This window comes from Cucurbita pepo, chromosome 1 (genome assembly GCF_057944985.1).
Source record: "Cucurbita pepo subsp. pepo isolate OVF chromosome 1, ASM5794498v1, whole genome shotgun sequence".
Lineage (NCBI taxonomy): Eukaryota > Viridiplantae > Streptophyta > Magnoliopsida > Cucurbitales > Cucurbitaceae > Cucurbita > Cucurbita pepo.
The window spans coordinates 17862254-17881719 of record NC_141798.1 but is presented as its reverse complement, the minus strand read 5'-3'; the positions used below and the strand labels follow the sequence as shown (position 1 = coordinate 17881719).

At 34.4% G+C, this 19466-nt stretch overlaps 1 protein-coding gene across 2 annotated transcripts; it reads left to right on the top strand.

The window, feature by feature from the left end:
• The first annotated feature begins 3196 nt into the window (after window positions 1-3196).
• Window positions 3197-18747, top strand: LOC111810459 (ubinuclein-1). 2 transcript variants are annotated; one of them, XM_023697170.2, is made up of 13 exons: window positions 3197-3716; window positions 5468-5554; window positions 5692-5778; window positions 5906-5982; window positions 8272-8878; window positions 11660-11759; window positions 11854-11963; window positions 12408-12491; window positions 13083-13208; window positions 16756-16893; window positions 16981-17028; window positions 17459-17560; window positions 18000-18747. In XM_023697170.2, exons 1-13 carry the CDS (start codon window positions 3456-3458, stop codon window positions 18456-18458), a joined length of 2286 nt encoding a protein of 761 aa, XP_023552938.1. In that variant the 5' UTR covers window positions 3197-3455; the 3' UTR covers window positions 18459-18747. The 2 variants fall into 2 exon arrangements, with proteins under 2 accessions (XP_023552938.1, XP_023552943.1); XM_023697175.2 differs by having other exon boundaries at window positions 3198-3716; window positions 8275-8878.
• Window positions 18748-19466: the final 719 nt, after the last annotated feature.

Genomic DNA, 19466 nt, shown 5'->3' with positions numbered 1-19466 from the left:
AAAACCATAATTTCCACATTTTCTCCTGTTTAGAAAACAAAATAAATAAATAAATAAATAAACTTTATTTTGAAGGCTACATTTTAAATCTTTCTTGAATTTAGATAGATGTTTTAAAATATCTGTTACTTTTTTTTATTTTTGTTAAAAAATATATTATATTATATTATATTATATTATATTATATATATTTATATATAGAATTTTGTTAGAATATTAATTGAAAACAAGCATGTTTAATATTTTTTATTTTGACTTTAATAATTAATATTTTAGTTACCAATACGTCCATTTTTCGCCTAATATTTTAAATAACAGAGTTCATGAATATTTTATTAAAATTAATATAATTAATAGAAATGGGTAAGAGGCCGAGACAAGGAAGCCTCTTCTATTCTCGTCTCCGCCTCCTATTTTAATTCACATTATCATTAATTTTTTATTTGTTTTTATAAGAATCCCGGGAAAAATTCAAATTTAGTTTATAATTTAAAACGTCGTAATTATAATCTTTGTATACTTTTTATTAATGATATAATATTGTAATTAGTTCATTTATATTTTGATAAATTATGAAATTGGTCAAAAAATTAATATTTTATTCACGTGTTTTGATATGAAAATTATAAACGTACTCCGACAACGTTTATTTACAAGTATTATTTAAGTTGTTTTGTTTTTTCTTAAATCTCTACAATTTTTGTCTTTGTTCGTGCTCGGTATGTTTTGCGTCACATATAAATTTAAGTTTCTAATTTAAATCGTTATGGTTAAGCTTTTTTTATCGGATATATTCACTTTCATTCCAGTTTGTGCACTTTTATTCTCTTATCCACTATAAACTAAAACCCTTTATTTGGAATTCAACAAAGTTGATACCTCGAGAAAGGAGAAAGCTACATCTTATGCTTAAACGTCCTTGTTTAATATTTAACGTCATTTGCTTTTATCGTTAACTTGAGCTAATTATTAACATTGTCATAGTTCGTGTGAGATTAAATACTAAAAATGTTGGACCGAACATGCATTTTCATAGAAACAATATACGAGAAACATCTATAAATAATACTTTAGTTATTTACGTATACTTAGAACAAGAACGACTGAGTTGTGAAGTGTGGGAACCTGTCCATTTACCTATACTTAGAAAAGTATATTTTATTTATTTAATAAATATGTGATGTCCCACATTGGTTGGGGAGGAGAACAAACCACCATTTATAAGAGTGTGGAAACTTTCCTCTAGCAGACGCGTTTTAAAGTTTTGAGGGCGAGCCCGAAAGGGAAAGCTCAAAGAGGACAATATCTACTTGCGGTGGATCTGGGTCGTTACAAATGGTATTAGAGCCAGACACCGGACGATGTGTCAGCCTTCTCGCTGTTCTCCGAAGGGGGGTAGACACGAGGCGGTGTGCCAGTAAGGACGCTGGGCCCCAAAGGGGGTGGATTTGGGGGCGGTTCCACATCGATTGGAGGAAGGAAAGAGTGTCAGCGAGGACGCTAGGCCCCGAAGGGGGGTGGATTGTGATTGTCCCACATTGGTTGGGAAGAGAACAAACCACCATTTATAAGGGTGTGGAAATCTTCCCCTAGCAGACGCGTTTTAAAGCCTTTGATAAGATAAGGAATCACTATATGGGGAGTAAGATTCGGATGACCTTGTTGATCGAATATCTCAAGACAACAACATTGTTTGAGATTTGAATCACTTTACAAGCAAGATCGATCATGTCTAGCTTGAATGATTCTTGTTGATCAACTATCTCTAGACAATAACACTTGATTGAGATTCGAATCACTCCATAAGCAAGATTGATCATGTCAAGCTTTAACGAATAGCACAAATGCTTCTTTTACTACATTTTCCAAGTCTCGTTACAAATACAACATACATGGCTTTACATAGTCTCAAAATGAAATTTATTAAAGGCATTCCAAGAGTTAGTAACATTCATACTTAATGACCATAGTTAACCATTATGTAATTGTAAAAATAAAAAATCTTAAAATACATGAATGAAATACAATAACTCCAAATTGCTCTAAATGTAATCCACCTAAAATTTATAACACGAAACTTCATACTTCTTCAATGTGGTATGAATTGAAATATCTTTTGATAATTTCAACAATATATTTCTTCATATTTTCATTGAAGTATATTGTATGATTGATGTCTCTTGGTTCATATCATAATTACATTAATTAACAGATAATTTTACACAAATGACTAAAATGAGCATCATTTAAAAATTGGGGTAAAAATATAAAATGTTGAAATTTATGGTCCAAATGGAAATGAAACTCGAAACTCCATAATAAAATGCAACATTTTCAACATCGAATCAAATAAAAATTATACTTGAAATTAAACGACAAAAAATGTATATATACATTATATATATATATATACTTGTTGTTGGTGTTCTTATTATAAACATTACATGTTTTAATTTCAAAGGGAAAACATCCTCTAACATATGGGTATGGTTTGAGTATGGGTTGCTCTTTTAAACCGTGTCCATCAAATATTCATTCTCACATATATTGGTACGAAATAGTATAACATTCTTTCAAGGTTATGCATCTCGTCTCATATGAGCTCAATACCAGCGTTTGTATATTGATTTGAATTATAAATTTAGGTCATTGTAATTAATATTCGAGTACGACGTTTTATCGTATAATCTAGTTTAAGATAAAGTAAAAAGTAAATTCGGTGAGCGTATATAACACTTACGTCGAAAGTAACCATTAGTACCAGTATAAAAAAGTTGTACCAATTAACGGATTATCAAGCATATATCACGAGATATGAACATTTTCGAAAACTCGAGCTCAATTTTCTCAACCTTCAACTGTGATCATGTAATATATGCTTTATCTATCGATACACAGAAATACTGGATTTTTGACATCGATATCCGTAGACGTTTTTTACATTTTTTTTAGTTTTAGTATGAGTTGAGACGATGTTTATAAGAATTAAAAAATAGTTTATTTAAATTATAACCTACATTAATTTGAATTATTATAATTTAGTTTTATGATTTTATTTATAGAATTTTATGAATTAATTATGATATTTAAAATATAAAAGACTAAATTCTAATTTTTAGAAAAAAAATAAAAAATAATTGTAATAAAAAAAAGAGGTAACTTTGAACTCGGGTGCGGACCTAACCGGCCGAATACCCGTCCGTCTCCTTCGTTCCCTCCCCCTATAGTCTCACACCTTCTCTGGAACGAACAATGAGACCATTTATAAGCCTCAGTTCGATGTGCAGTTAACAAACTCAACCTTCTAAATTCTCTACCGCCTCTCAATTTCTCTCTCATTCGATTTGGGTTTCCTCTACAAAGGGTTATGTCCCTCCATTTGTGCTTTCAGCGGTTCGATTCTTTAGTTTCTGATTGAGCAACCCTAAATTCGTCGAACCGGTCATTGTAATTTCATGGAGGAGGAGAAATTTAGTGGCGGCGCCGGCGGTGGAGCTCGCACTGGGAATGGTGGTTCTGGTGATTTGTCCAGAGCTTCTTCTTCCTTTTTGAAATCGGGGGACCGGCAAATGTTCACTGTGGAGCTCCGACCGGGAGAGACCACCATAGTTTCGTGGAAGAAGCTTGTCAAAGATTCCAACAGGATTAATGGAGTAAACACTCTGCCTGTACCTCCAGCCAACCCCATCCCTGCCGTCGAGTGTCGCATTGATCCGGTGAGGACTTTGTTTTCACTGTTAATGTATTAGATGCATAATGCTTTTTGTTTATTGCTGAAGTCTAATTTGAATTACCAGAGCCTTTTTTTAGTATTGGCATTGCTTCGATTATATGGCACTTTAGTTGAAGAGTTCATTGCTTGCAATTTTATTTGGGAAAAAGCATGGAATTAAGTTTAAGTGACTAAACAACCTGGGAAATGATCCTTCAAGCAAGGTTCTTGAGGTGGTTCAGACTACTTCTTTAATAGTCTGTATGGGCAGTGCGTTAGAACTTCAATGGGTCTATTTTTCGTATGAGATGGTAAAAAGATGTAGAACTCGGTTTTGGTCTACATACTTCCATGTCTTGTGACGCAGTGACCAAAAAGTTTAATTGTCCGAGACTGATGTAAAGAGCCTTGGGAAACTCACGAAAAAAAGTTAACAAGAGTTGCTCATATGATTTGTCTTTTTCCTCGCCTTCAGGGCTACCCTACTGATCATTGGCGTGTCCATTCACTTGAATTACAAATTCATATTTATGGACTTCAGTTCTACAGGCTATTGTTAGGAATTATATCAACCTTGGTTTTATCAAGGTGATGCGAGAAAAATTTTGCTGTCTGTTATCAGCCGAAGTGTTGCAGCTTCGATATCCTCATGGCTCACCTGCTACAACTGATTCTTTAAAAAAATTGCATGATCAACTTTTTTCTGAATTGCATGCATCCATTGTTACAAGCAAGCCATAGGTGAGAATGTGTGTCTGACGTGGTCAGCATCCTATTTTGAAGCATGGATAGAACTTGTATAGCGATCTGTTAGATGCCCTTTGTGAACATCTGTTGCACATCCAAACTAGAGGGCTAATTTATGTATATTTTACATAATGTACATACTTTTTGATTGAAAACAAACGTTGTAGGAAAATGAATCGTCTTGTGTGCAGAGGGAGACTGATAAACTCAAGCGAGAAGATGCAATAATTGTTTTTGTATTTTGTTTCATTCTTTAATTTGGATTTATGAATATAACAAAAGCTAATGGGCAAAGGACTGAAATAATGAATTTTTATTGATAAACGTGTTTCTTTCTATATGCAGCATTGCTTGCCCAGTTTGATATGAAAATTTACTTTCTCTTTTGATATTAAAACACTGATAGATATAATTAATTTGTTTGTGACTTCCTTTATAAACTTTTCTTACAAGATGTTGCATTGTTTCAGACATGTAATTGATTTATTAAAGTTCTTATAGGTATTATATAACTCAACTGTTTTTCCATTCACAATGTGTTTTAAGTACAATTGTCATAACTGAAAGGCAAATTCTGGAGCTTGAAAATCATTGACATGTGTTAATATATACACTTGTAGAACACAATGTATTTGTTTACATGTTCTAATAGGCGTTGTATGTGTCATCCGTTTTCAGTTTGTTAATGTATTTTTCATTATAAAAGGGCTGGTAGCCATGTATATGTTCGATATGTATTCCTTTTTTTCCTTCTTTATTTTTTCATAAAAGAAAATGGTTTGTTGGCATGTCTTTATCTTGATATGTTTGTTACTCGTATAATTCCATCCATATATATTTTTTAAAATTTTTATATTATGTCTGTTCGTTTTGTTTTATGTTTATATTCATTCTTTTTCGATGTCCAACCATTTATTTATTATTTAGGATTTAGGGGTTGTTCTTTAAAGTAACGGAAGACAAAATGGTCTATAAATCATGAAGTGCTTGCCTTTTATTTTCCATTAGGGACAATCAATTGAAGATGAAGTGAAAGATGCAACAGCACCAAATCGTTTCAATGCTGTTATTGAGAAGATTGAACGCCTATATATGGTACTTTTCCTTCTTAACACTATTAGTGTTTTTTTTCTCAATTAATAGTTTGTTATACATCTTTTGCATTCAATAATCAAAGAACCATTAGATTGTTCGATCTCATGGCTACTAACTTGAGAATTAAAATTTTGTAGGGTAAGGATAGTAGCGACGAGGAAGATTTAATTCCGGATGATGATCAGTATGATACAGAGGACTCATTCATCGATGATACCGAGTTGGTTGGTTTCTTTCTGTTGCTCATGTGGTTTTGTTTGTCCTATCTGCAATGTAAATTACATTTTTTTCCCTTGAGAGTGTGATGATAATCTTTTATATGGTGATTATTGTTGACTACTTGTTCTGCAGGATGAATATTTTGAAGTTGATAATTCGGCAATAAAACATGATGGATTTTTTGTTAATAGGGGGAAGTTGGAGCGCATGTGAGTTTCTGACTTTGTAGACCCTTTCTCTTTTCTCCAGTTTTATGATTTGTTAGTAATCATTTTTGTTAACTTGTTAAGTCAACTATTTTGTTGGATTTTTTTTTTTGCTTAAGTGGTTGATGATAGATAGCAAGACTGTTTTCTTCTGTTTTTGAAATCAAATTATGTAGCTTCAGAAGGTTACGGCTCGTACTATGCTTTTATTTTGGAAGAATGTAACTTGTGGACTTGGTATGTGTTGATCCTGTCAATCTTGTTGAACTTGTGGATTTGGTGGCAAACGGAGGCTCTGGTTCTCAGTGGTTGCCTGGGAAGAAACGTTGGCAGGGCACTACATTTCATTCCATGAATTAAAATACAACGTTTTAAGGTTCTAAATGTAGTGCTTTCGGCAGAGCAACAACTCCTGGATAGTGTTGAGCTACTTGAGGAAGTTAAATTTCCACTTGCTTTGTGCCCAACATCTCATAAAAGAAAGAGTAGGAAGGTGAGAGGGGCTAGTTTTGAGGTTATGGACCAATTTTACCACTAAAATCATTGGCTAAGATTTTTGGTGAAATGGTGAAATGGTGAAATAGGACGCTGACCACTGTATTTCTTCAATCTTTTGTAAGGCAATGAGAAGATTGGAATTATAGTGTATCATCTATGTGTTAGAAGCTTCCTGCTAAAATTTTCATATATCTATCTTGGAAACCAGTCATGGGTATGGTTTGAATGGCTGATTGCTCCCTCTCCATATACTTATGATATGGAATTCATTGTGGAATTTGAAATAGTTTTAGCTGTGAGATCAGCATCTGGTCTCAAGGTTTAAATGGATAGAAAGGTCTCTATCTACAAGTAATAAGGATAGGATGTTGTTCCGTGGGAATAGTTAAGGTGTGCATAATTGGCCCAATTGCTTATGCCAACTCAAACACGGATCTATGTTTCTTTGGAACTTGATTCTACATGATTAGATATTGAAATTTTTAGAAGTGGGGTTTTCTTGTAAATTGGCTACTTTCAAGCTTAACTTTAAACAAACCAATTTGCGTCCCTTGTTGACAAAGTTCACTTGGGGTTAGTAACTTGAAAAAGTTAGGGGTCTACCAGAGAAAAAAGTGCCAAGAAGAATTCCCTTCACATTTTTTGTCGAATCTATTGCAAAAAAAGTTGTTGCTGTTTGAAAGCTATTCACGGGAAGTATGAATAGGTTATGGCGTCTTCTGGCTTATGCCTTGAGGAAAATTGACTCATTAGACAGATGTAACAATGCCAAAGGTGGGAGTTTTGATGTAACCACCCACTAAGTTTATTTTCTCCTAATAGAAGATCCATGTGCAAGTAGCCCAGTTGGTCAGTCAAGCCAATTGATCAACTGAAGTAGCTGCTATGGTTGTGCCCACGACAAAATATACATTACCTACCTATATGTTGATAAGCTTATAGTTTGTTAGAAGGGGGAATTTGTGTATGTGAGATCAGGGGCACGTCTTTTGGAAGATAAGTGACTGCTGACTGGTATATATTGAAATTAGTTTAGAGAGGTATTGGGAATTCTATTCTGCTTATCCTATATCAAATTGGTTTTCGGTGTCAACTCCTCTGCCAATTTGATTCAGTTTTTAGTTGGTCCACTTTTATGATCGAAAGCTCACCTCATTTGGGTTAATGCTCTTCTGAGTTATGGTTGGAACATAATTAGCGATTTTTTTTGAGAGAAGTGCTTAGCTTGGAGATTGTGTTTTGATTTGGCCAAGATTAATGCTTCTCTTTAGTGTTCTTTGTCTTCTTTGGCTGCCAGTTATTATTTTTACGATATTCGTCTTCATTGGGATGCATTTATATCCCTTTGTTAAATTTTGTTGTCTTTTTTCTCCCCCAATTTAGGGTTTGTAGCCTTGAAAGTTCTGTGTATTTTCCTTGAACAATGAAAAGTTTGTTTCGGTTTTGAAAATAGGCTTGTGAATTCTAGTCTGGTATGAGCTCAGCTTAAGGAAGGGGACCAGGCCTGTAAGTACGTGGTTAGAATATTTTGGCCCCTTTTAACCAATATGTACCTCATGCTTTTGTTTGTCTTTTTTTACTTTTTCCTTTAAAAGAGTAATATTACAAAATTTATAATCTTTTAGCTCATACTGCTCTATTGATCTCATTGTGGGTGTGTAGTTTCAATCTCTTGCGTACAAGAATAATTTTATTTTATACTTGAATGTTGGAATATTGAATTTCGGGATATCATTTTTTTAGTTTGCCTTTTGGAATTTTCTATGCTTATTTTTACTTCGTTTCTTTGCGAAGAAGTGAACCAGCTGGACAACCTAATCAACAATTGAAGAAAAGGCGCAGAAAAGATATAGAGAAAGGACATCCTGATAACCATGATGCTCGCTCATCAAATAAGCACACAAAAGTGGGAAAGACAACTGCGGGAAAGAGTGCACTGATGGTTGCAAAGAGTTTTTCCAATCTGTCTCAAAACATGGTGGTCACCCATGAACATCATGATGATGAAAAATTGCAGAATCAATTGAATATGCCTGGTCATAGTGGCAAAAAAAAATCTGGTGATGCGAAAATGATATTGGACCCTTCTCCATCTTCAAAAGTTTACAATGGTGATACCTCTACATCTGTAGCAGAAGCAAAGGACACTGATCCACTAAGGCCTGGTGTTTTACCATCCAAGAACGTTGCTAGCAAATTGAAAGAGTCATGTGGGCCATCTGATTCCTTACAACAGAATGTGCTTGAAAAAAGTGCTCTTGCACCATCCAAACCCCAACCTGGGAAACCGTTGAATAACACGGATGAGATAGATTTGTCAATTCAATTGAAAGAGAAACAAAGCATTCGTGAATTGCCAGACATCAATTTGCCAGAGGGAAAGTATTCCACACAAACAGCAGTAAGTTTTCTAAAGTAATTAAAATGATGATCATTCACCACAAAGTACTGATTCTACCGTTGTTTATGAGAATGAAGCATTTTCTTTGCTAGTCTTTGACAAACTTTCTTTTTTGAACTGTTCATCAATTGAATTCCTTTCGACTCCCCCTGGAGTTGGGGTGGGTGTTTGTGATTCATGAAACTAGTCTTCTTAGTTAAATGTATAATTTTGATTGAGAAGATTCAGCTTCTTTATTAGAAATGGAATTTGTTTCCTTTCCTCTATTAATAAGAGTATGATTTGTGGTTTAGTGGATGGGAAGTTTCTTTTACTTTTACAATTAAGGGTTGGTTTGTTATATACTCATTTCTATACAAATATAAGCATGCCATGTTATATACGGGAAGGAAAAGGAAAAACCCAAGGGGTAGGCTAGTTAGTTTTTTTTGGTTGAGCTGGTGACCGGTGATTGTATCAATTGGTGAAACTCAAAATATATGTTATCATCTGTTTGATTTCCTGGAAATGAGCTAGCTAGCAAGGTGCCTGTTGGCATGAGTTTTGGATCGTTTATTAATTGTTTTTGGCATGTTTTTAACTGAATTAAACCAATGCAAATTCTGAACTTTCACTGAGTTTTCATAACAGTCCTCAGTCTCTATTGTTTTGATATGACCTTTATCTTTGGTTAAGTGTCAAAATTATTTCTTACTGTTACTTCTCCACAATAATTTTCACATTTTATAGCATCATTGAAAGTTTTGGTTTCTCTTATAAAATATACTAAACTTAAGAATTTAATTTTTAACTTGGAAAATTTGGAGTATCATAATTCTCACTTGATTACCTAGCAGCACATTTTTTTTTTTTTTTTTTGTTTCTTGAAAGAAACACGGAAGATTAATGTTTGCCACAGTGACATGTCGTTGTTAGGCTTCTGTCAGGCTGTGATTTTAAAGTGTGAAACGCATGGAAGCATAATAATATTTTGTGGGCACAAAAGAAGTGAGGGCTTCATAGAGCTAAAATGTTCAATATACTAAGTATTTACGTACACAAATTTACTTCAATATCTGCTCTATAGGTTGTATATATGAGTCCTTAAGTTCTAAACATGCACATAATATTATAAAATTAGAATGAAGTATGCAATAAAGATAATAAAGAATCAGTTAAAAAAGAATGAAGATATACGTTTAAAGATGAAGCTCTTATCATTTGTCTGATCAATGCATCCCCGGTTTTGACCTCTTTTGATAACTCTTCCTCGCTTTCTTTGGGTTTGTCACCCCCAACTGATCAAGAGGCAGTTCAGGCTGTCAATGTCCTTTCTATTATTTTTTACTAGGTGACTCATTATGGGAGAAAGGATTCCAAGCTTTGGGTTTCGAAGCTTTCAGATCTCTTGCAGCTCTTTCTCATATCCTGTTTGCCCCTTCTTCCTCATGGAGCCTATGTGTTCTACTTTTTTTTGTAAGGTTAAAATTCTTAAGAAAGTAAAATTCTTTGCCCGACAAGTTTTGCATGTGAGAATGAACACTATGGATCGTCTTAAGAGGCTTTTATTCTTTTGTTTGCGGCTGCAATTGCGTGTTATTTTCAGAAAGTAGGAGGACCTTGACCATCTTTTATGGGAGTGCCCTTTTGTTTGCTCAGTTTGGAGTCAGTTTTTCACCTTCAGGGTTGTTTGGGGTCATAAAAGAGGGTGTTGTTCTATGTTTGAGGAAGTTCTTCTAAACCTTCATTTTCACGATAAAGGAAGAATCTTGTGGCAGACTTGCTTCTTTGCCATTTTGTGGGACATTTGGATTGAAAGGATCAGTAGAATCTTTAGATGGGTTGAGAGAATCAGGTAGCAGCTTTGGGAGGTGATTAGATTTAACTTGCTTTTGTGACTGTTTGTTGGCTGCGCATTTTATGGTTATCACATTGGCATCATTCCTTTGTATTGAGTTCCATTCATGTAATTAGCTTTGGGTTTTTGTTGGTGGACTTGTTTTTTTTTTTTTTTTTGTTTGCTAACTATACGATCACATTGCAACATGCGAAGGCCTAAAACTTAAAACTGTCTCTTATTATGTCTTATCATCATTTTCTCCCATCATTAGGCTTATAGGTGTTCACATTTTCCTCTTTAGTTTATTCTTATTTCTATTTTCCTCCACGTCTACCAAGAGTAAGAGGGCATACCTCAAGTGAAAGGTCGAACATAAGCGAACAAATAGTTCATTAAAATGTTACATTAAGCAATAATTACACACTTAACGAAGCTTGCCACTCAACCTGGCTTAAGTGTACATATTTTTTATCGCTTTCTTACACAATGCTCTAGATGACATGAGCATTGAGAAGCAGCTAGCAACTTTCTATCACGTGTCATGCCTTGTAAAAATATATTTTGACTAATTCAATCTCTGCATTCGAGTATAGTTGCTTTGGAGATTCTTGATCTGACATCCTCTTATTTTTGCTATTATGCGGCTATAGAAGGAATCTTCTGCTGTTTGTGTCCCTGTTTGTCTAGTGTGGTGTGGCTTGTTTCGTCTGGGCAAAATGTACAAACTTTTGAATTTTTTACAATTTTATCCTTGGCCTCTCCTTTTGTAGTTTTGTTCTTCTTCATCGGAGGATATGTTGTTATCTTTCCCTTGCAATGTCTCTCTTATTAATGTAATTAGGCTTTCTAATAAAAACTCATACCTTTGTTTATTTATCATTTCTTGGTATTATTGCAACTTTGCACATTTTATTTGTGTATCGTCTCTACCCTAGCTTCAAATTTGTGGTGTCACCTTGCAGAAAACACCGTATGTGCACAAAAAGGACGGTTCTAGTGTTAGACCAAAAAGCTCCCTGCTAGAAAAGGCTATAAGAGAGTTAGAGAAGATGGTTGCAGAATGTAAGCTTTTCTTTTGCTATGTCTAGTTTTTAATTCACTTATGAGACTTCTTTGAGATTTATCTAATTATTCTTTTAATGTAAAAATGTTGCAGCTAGGCCACCACTTACGGAGAATCCAGAGGCAGACAATGCATCTCAGGCTATCAAAAGGAGATTGCCAAGAGAAATCAAACTCAAGCTTGCTAAAGTTGCTAGATTAGCGGTATGTTGCTGTTGTTGTCAATTTATTATTAGCTGTTGATGCACATGTCATTGAGACTTATGGCGTGCATGAGACTGCTGCTAGGGATGTAAATAGTTTTGCTTCAGGTTGACTTTGGTCTCCCTTTCTGACACGAAGTGGAAACAATATGCATTGGCTTGTTAGAATTTTTAATATCAGTAGGAGTGTACAATAGGAAACATGGAATATAGTTTGGTTTAATTTTTGTAACTTGTTAGCTTCTTCCAACAATTTTTGTTGCAATCTTCTTTGCTTTTCCAACTTGTTGGCCATTTTTCCCTGACTCCCATTGTGATACTCTTTCTTAGCAACAAACAGGCATACGCATGTTTGAATGAAGTGCCTATGATCAATCGTACAAAAGTTTCTTTCTATTCTATGTTGAATACTGAAAGGATTCTAACTTTGTTAGTTATTTAACAGGCAAACCATGGGAAATTGTCAAAGGGGTTGATTAACCGACTTATGAGTATTCTTGGTCACTTGATACAACTGCGAACTCTAAAGGTATTGCTTTCCATTATAGAATATAAGGATGGTGCTTATAATTTCTTTCTCTTTTCTTGGCTCCTCTTAGGGACTCATCATCCCTGAGTCTGGTTAGGTGGTTCTCCTTTTTTATTTATTTATTTATTATTTTATAACATACATCTTTCATCGTTGGATTGGCCAGTAGGGTCTTGATGTTTTTATAATATCACATAGGTACAGGGAATCTATTCGATTTATTTAAAGATCTTTGCTTCCCAGATTAATTATTTGTTAAGCTTTATTTATTTTGTTTTTTCCTTATAAATTAATAAGTGGGTTGCATCTGCAAATTTGGACTGTGCTATTGTGTTTGAAACTATGCTTGTATTTTCTGATGGTGACGAAGAGGGTTATAGACTTTGTGCAGCATCATATCAACTTTGTAGTTGATATTTGTCTCAATTCTAGATTCTAATTGTATCTGTAAACTCGATGTAGAGAAATCTGTTTTATCCTTTTTTTTTTATTCTGTGGAAACTGCTCCTATCATATTTTCAATTTGATTCGATATTATTTTGCTGCTTGTTGATCTTATTTCATATGTCTACATGTAATATCCTATTGCAGAGAAATTTAAAAATCATGATCAATATGGGTATCTCAGTGAAGCAGGAGAAGGATGGTAGGTTTCAACAGATAAAGAAAGAAGTTGTCGAGATGATTAAAATCCGGCCTTTGTCTATGGAGACCAAGGTATTATATTCTGAACCCTTTACTTTTTCCTTGATCTGCCATGCATAACACGTTGCTTTACTCCAAAGATGCACGTTTGGCAGGCTGTGTAATTGGTTCACCCTAGTTTCTTTCTCTTTCTTTTAATTAAATTTATATTTCATAGTTGCTCATATATTTTGTCATAAGAAATAAACCTTTCATCAAAGGTATAGAAAAAAGGTAAAAAAAAAAAAAAAAAAAAAAAAAGAAGAAGGGTGAAACCACTCGCTCAAACAACAAGGGAGAGTGTAAAAAAGCCGTCCAATTGGTCAAAATATAAGAGTATCCTGTGGGAGCATGAATAATCTCTCTCTCTCTCTCTCTCTCTGTCTGCCAAAATGACTCTGTGAAAATGGTTAGTGTTACCTTAACTTCAACAAATCTAAACTCTAAAATTGTTTTTTTTAAATGCTTCCATTTTTTAAACTTGATTTTTTTTAGTTGATATGTATATTGATTTAAACGAACAACAATTAGAAAAACTCCAACTTGACATATGAAAGGAAAATAAAATCCTTAGGGGACTCAAAATTTCTTATTTCATCATGGAAAACTCTTTCAGTTCTCTCCATCTCAAGCTCCTAGAAAGTTATAAATGAAGTTAGTCCGAGATGACACACAAGATTACTTAGACAGAATGAAGTTGCTCATTAAGGCTTGGAATATTAACTATCACTTTTGTAAGAGTTGATAACACCATCATGTACTCAGGAGTGTCCTTATGTATTAAAAAGTAGCTTTATGGGTGTTCTCTGATCTAAGACATATTTGATGAAAAGTTGATTTTAAGTCAATTTTGGAAAATTGATTGGCATAAGTTAACTCCTCTAGTAGTTCCTCCTCAAGAATTGGAACATTTTCTGGGATAGTCTTAAGGTTTAGAACTCTTGAAATGGATCAAAACCTCTAGTTGCTTTTATTTTTCTCGACTAAAAATATTGGACTGGAGTAAGGGCAGGTGCTTGGTGCGATCTATCCTATTGCCAACATATCTGGCGTCCCTGATCAAGCATTCAATCTCCCTATTTTGAAAAAGTAATATCATGATCTCCAACTAACTTCTGGTTCGAGGAAGGCTTGTAAGGGGTAGGAACACATGGACAAATCATTGTAAAATCCATGGAAAATCTCTTCCATGCTAGTTTTTCCACTGCAACTTAATCTAGCTCTGATCACAATGAATTTTATTAGGGTTCTGCCCTTCAATAAACTGTTCATCACAGATGTCAAGTAGACCTGCTATTTGGATTTCTTTTTTTGACCTCTTAAAATTAATTCCTCTCCAATTTTACTTTATTGTCAGCTTTCTTCAGTTGACTCTCCAATCTAGGCAACCACTTTCCTACGAGAATATATACATTTCGCAGGGATAGTGGTAAAAGATTTCTATAACTTATAGTTCCTATAGCGTTAGGAGCACTGATTGAAGCATCTACCCTGTAATAGGAGGTCTTGATGGTTGACCATTCCAATTCTTGCACGATCTCTCCAAAGATGAAGTTATGCGTAGTCTCACCAATTATCTTTGATCGCATATAAAACACTAGCCTTTTTTTGTTTAAAAAAAAAATATAATGAAAAGAGACTAGTGCTTTGAGATACAAAACACAAGCCTTTCTCTTGCTGAGCTTGCAGCTTACCTTTCATTAATGTTTGGTAGATTTTTTTGAACAAAATACAAAACTTTACATTGTTGTAATGAAAAGAGGCTATTATTGCTCAAGATACAAACTTCAGAAAGGGTGAAAAAAGAAAAAAAAAAAAACACACACACAGAACAATAGGAATAAAAATAATTACAAAAGAAAAATAATGGCATGTCAGTTAAAACTAATATCATGTACAGAAAAATCAGAAGAAGATTTAGAAAGAGTGCACCAATTGGTAGCCTTTAAGCATGCTGATTCGTAAGGATCTGTCCAAGGCAACAACTTATCTTAAATTTTCTGATTTCTTTCCATCCAAAGTTCTGATAATAAAAGCTCTAATCCCATTAATCCATAAAAGTCTTGGTCTTGAAGCAAACGGAGGACCAATAAGAAGCCTTCAATGTTTGGTTTACTTGATCTTGTTTGCTAATTACAATTTTCTCTATTACATTGGATCCCTAGATCGAGGTGCAATCGATGTCCAAGGTATGATATATAACCCATAGGTAGCAAGTAGAAGCCTTTAATGTTTGGTATACTCGATCTTGTTGGCTAATTACAATTTTCTCTGTTTTTAGGGAAAAGGGATGTCTGAAGTCTCCCGATCCTTCTTGGCAGTTCTCTTTTCATTCTTTCTTTCATGTCTTGCGTATCCTTTCTCCTTCCTTGATTGCCTTTGTTTTCTCGTCTCTTTGGAAGGTCAAAATTCCAAATAAGGTCAAAGTTTTCACGTGGCAGGTTTTATTTGGGAGAGTTAATACCTTGGATCCTGCCAAAGACATTTTTCCTTTGTGTTCTTGTAATGATACATTCTTTGCCGGAGGCATGGGGAGGACCTTGATCATTTGTCGTGGGATTGTCAGTATGCTAAGTTTTTCTTGAGTCTCTGTTGGATCTCGTTGGGGGCTTGGGATAAAGATGGTAGATCAATGTTGGAGGAGGTGCTCTTGTATCTTCCTTTTAGGGTGAAGACAGTTTTGTGAAAAATTTGCATTTTTCTATTTTGTGGGGGTATTTGGATGAAAAAGAAAAATAGAGATTGGGTGGAGCAGTATGGGAGGTGGCGAGGTTTAATATTTTCATATGGGTTTCAGTCGCTAGATCTTTTTGTAGTTATGAGTTTGGTCTTGTTCTTTTGGATTGGAGTCATTTTTGCTGTAAGGTTCAGGCTCCTTTCATTTTTTCTCAATGGAAGCACGGGTCTTACGAAAAACAGAAAAAACTCTCTCATTTATTGCACCAGCATTTTTTTTATACATCCCTTATTGTTCTTCTAGAATATGTATCTAAGGAGAGGCCCATCAGATTTCGAAGTAAGGTTCATTCTTCCAGTTTTAAGGGCTGTTTGGGAATTAAGTTTGACAGTTTTAAAGGCTTTTTGGGAGCTAAGTTTTAAAATTATCGTTTGAGAAGTTTAGTGAGACATGTTTTGACTAGCTTTTGAAAAGTTATTTTCGTCTTTTGCAAGGGTTTGTTTTCTAGAACGAGTGAGGTTATTTTTCCTTAAAAAATCAGAGTTTCTGCATACTAATTTTAAGTGATGTAAATTAACTTTGAGCATAACAAACCCCAAGTGATTAACTTTCTCAAAAATTATTCTGCAGAACGTGATTACCTTTTTCCAAAATTAGTCTGCAGACAAGCTATTGAAAAATCCCTTAATTTCAGTCTAATGTAGATCATATTCCTATCGGGCTAATTTATATAAGTTTGGGGTTTGTTGACTATTTAGTAATAGTTTTCAACTTGTCTGCAGTCAAGGCATTAGTAACCTTCCTAGCAAATTCCTGCCCTCACATTTGTAATGTTAATTTTTAGTATATATATCTTTTAAGACGATTTTCATTTTACATTGTTAATAGAGTATCATCTTTCAGGCAATCGAACAACAAACGGGAGCACTTCACGATATCCGTGAACTTGTTTCTGAAGAAAAAGGAGTTCCGAGAAAGAAATTTGCTATGGATCCTGCATTGGAGGACAAGATTTGTGATCTCTACGATCTGTTTGTTGATGTACTGCTTCATGTTCCGAGTGACCTTCGACTGATTTCTTTTCTGATAAGCTTTAAACTTTCTTACGTCTCTTCTTTGTGATTCTAGGGACTGGATGAGGATGCTGGTCCACAAATTAGAAAGTTGTATGCCGAGGTAACTGTTCTCTCATTTGTTCTTCAATTTCTCACGTAGCTATTTATTGCTGATTGCTGCCTCCATCATTATGCGAAGGGGGTATGAGGATACAAGCGGTCTCAAAACATGTCACAGAAGCAGTCAGTTAGTTTGTTTTTCATGGATGCTTAGTTTGTCATTTAAGTTCAATGGAGTGGTTTCTTATCTAATAGAAGGTTTTTGCAATTAAGTTCGCTGAACCTAACTACTTTACACGCTCATATTGTGTCAGATTAATTAATTGCCCGTCTTTTTTATCAGTTGTGTGTAGTATCTCTCAAGTTTTTTGAAATTTCTTCCCGATATAATGTCAAATCTTCCAATTTTAGTTATAGTCCTCTTCTTATCAGTATCTTAGTTTTAAACTCGTGCTACCTTTAACTTGTGTGATTGGCTATCATCTTTGCAGCTTGCAGAATTATGGCCAAATGGGTTCATGGATAATCATGGGATCAAACGTGCAATATGTAGAGCAAAAGAAAGGCGGAGAGCGTTGCATGGTAAACACAAGGTAATGTAATCTCCCTTTCTCTATCATTCCCCATTTAAGCTATCAGGAAATTTTGGGAAGTTCTTAGAATGGCAGTTCATTCCCTTTCTCTGTAATTGATACGGAAATGAGACTCTTGCCTCTTATTAGGGGCATGTAACCATTAGTGGACAATTTCTTCTATTTCATTGATAGAGTTTGAGGCTTAAAAAGCTTGTCGATTCTTCCCTTCGTTCTTTTTATCTTGGACATCTCACTTGGAATGCTATGAATTCTTTTCGATCTTGTACTGACGTTGAATACCGACCCAATCTCAATGAAAAAAAGCAAAAACGTGCGAATTATGCCCATCCCCATTGTGTTGATATTCTATGGACTTAAGATCATAGTGTCACGTTTCTGGATTAATATTAGCTGTTCCATATAACGTTGTTTTTTTGCACTCACTTCAATTTTGTAGGATCAGGAGAAAGTCAATAAGAGAAAGATATTACCACCTAGAGTAGACGAGACTGTTAGAACCGATGTCAGTTCAGTTGCTCGAGAGCGATTGGCCCCTGAATCCGTTTTACAGCCAGCCCTAGCAACCAAGCCTGTATCTGTTTCATCAGCTACAATGCCCCAGCTACCAAGTGCTTCCATTAGTGTTGGAAATTTAGAAAGGCTAAAATCCGATAAGTTGAAGGGAAGCTCAAGCAGTTCCCATGAAGATGCGAGAATGGTGGACGGTGCTTTAACCAAGAAAAAGGCGAAGAGGAGGGCGGAGCTGGAGTTGGATGAAACTCACAATTGCCCCGAGAAGGCGCCCGTCCAACACGGAGACGAAAAACACAAGTCCATCAACAAGCCAACTGCCAGTCTTCCTCCCAAGGCAAACATTCAATCAGCTGCTCCTCCAAGTCTGGAACAGTCGAGCTAACTTGATATTACTTCCCATGAGTCTAATCTACACCATAATAATGATCTATCATACATCACCATTCTCATTCCATCCCTCAAAATTTTCTTCCCCTCTCCCTCCTCCTCTCTTACGCTCGGGTTTCATTTATCGACCCGCAAAAAGCCAACGAAAAAAGAAGCCATTTTTGTAATTACATGTTCGTGCATTGGGTTTTCTGGATTAGAAGAAATGTATCTTAAATTAGGGAGAGCTGAAGTAGCAATTTTATTTGGCAAGTAGTCAATTTGATGAAGGCCCTCTTTTTCCCTCTCTTAAGCTTCAAATTATTTGTTTCTCCAATCTTTTCGCCTTAGTTTGCTGTTTAGAGTTTTCATGCCATAAAATTCCTGTTTTAAAGCTTGAATCTCACACTCGATCTCGAACAGTCTAGATTATCGATAAATTAATTGACACCAATAATTCTTTGATCAATTAATCTATGACATAAGAGGCAAGCGTATATTTTGAACTTTTATTTTTTGTAGCCTTTTGACATGCTTACGAAATTCTATTATTAATGAGGCATATATGATAACAACCGAATTATTTATTAGGGGTTTACAATATATTTCTAATAATTCATTTTTTTTTTAAGAGTATAAGTAAATAATTACTTTATAAATAAAATAGTTTAATTATACTAAAATTAATATCGAACACAACAAACTCAAGGATAATATGTATTAACATAAATCAAATCAACACTTTTATTTATTTTATTAAATAATTTTCATAATTTTTTATAATGAATAAATAAAAAATTTGGTTGAATTGCCAATTATTACTTAAAAAAAAAAAAAAGAGAGAAATGATTTTTCCTTAGATTATTATTTTTGTGTGTGAAGAGAATATAAAACGAAGAAATAAAAATTATTGTCCAATTAAAAAGTGAGATAGTCTCTCTAGAAAGTGCCAAACGCCTAAAATCCACTGATTAAAAAAAATAATAATAATAATAAAAGAAAAGAAAAATCAAATTTCCGGAAA

What these genes read in the sequence shown, in the direction of transcription:
- LOC111810459 (XM_023697170.2), top strand. Translation starts at nt 3,456, where the DNA reads ATGGAGGAGGAGAAATTTAGTGGCGGCGCCGGCGGTGGAGCTCGCACT. An exon ending in AGATTGAACGCCTATATATG is followed by an intron (nt 5,555 to 5,691) that starts GTACTTTTCCTT and finishes AAAATTTTGTAG; the next exon opens with GGTAAGGATAGTAGCGACGA. An exon ending in AGGGGGAAGTTGGAGCGCAT is followed by an intron (nt 5,983 to 8,271) that starts GTGAGTTTCTGA and finishes TTCTTTGCGAAG; the next exon opens with AAGTGAACCAGCTGGACAAC.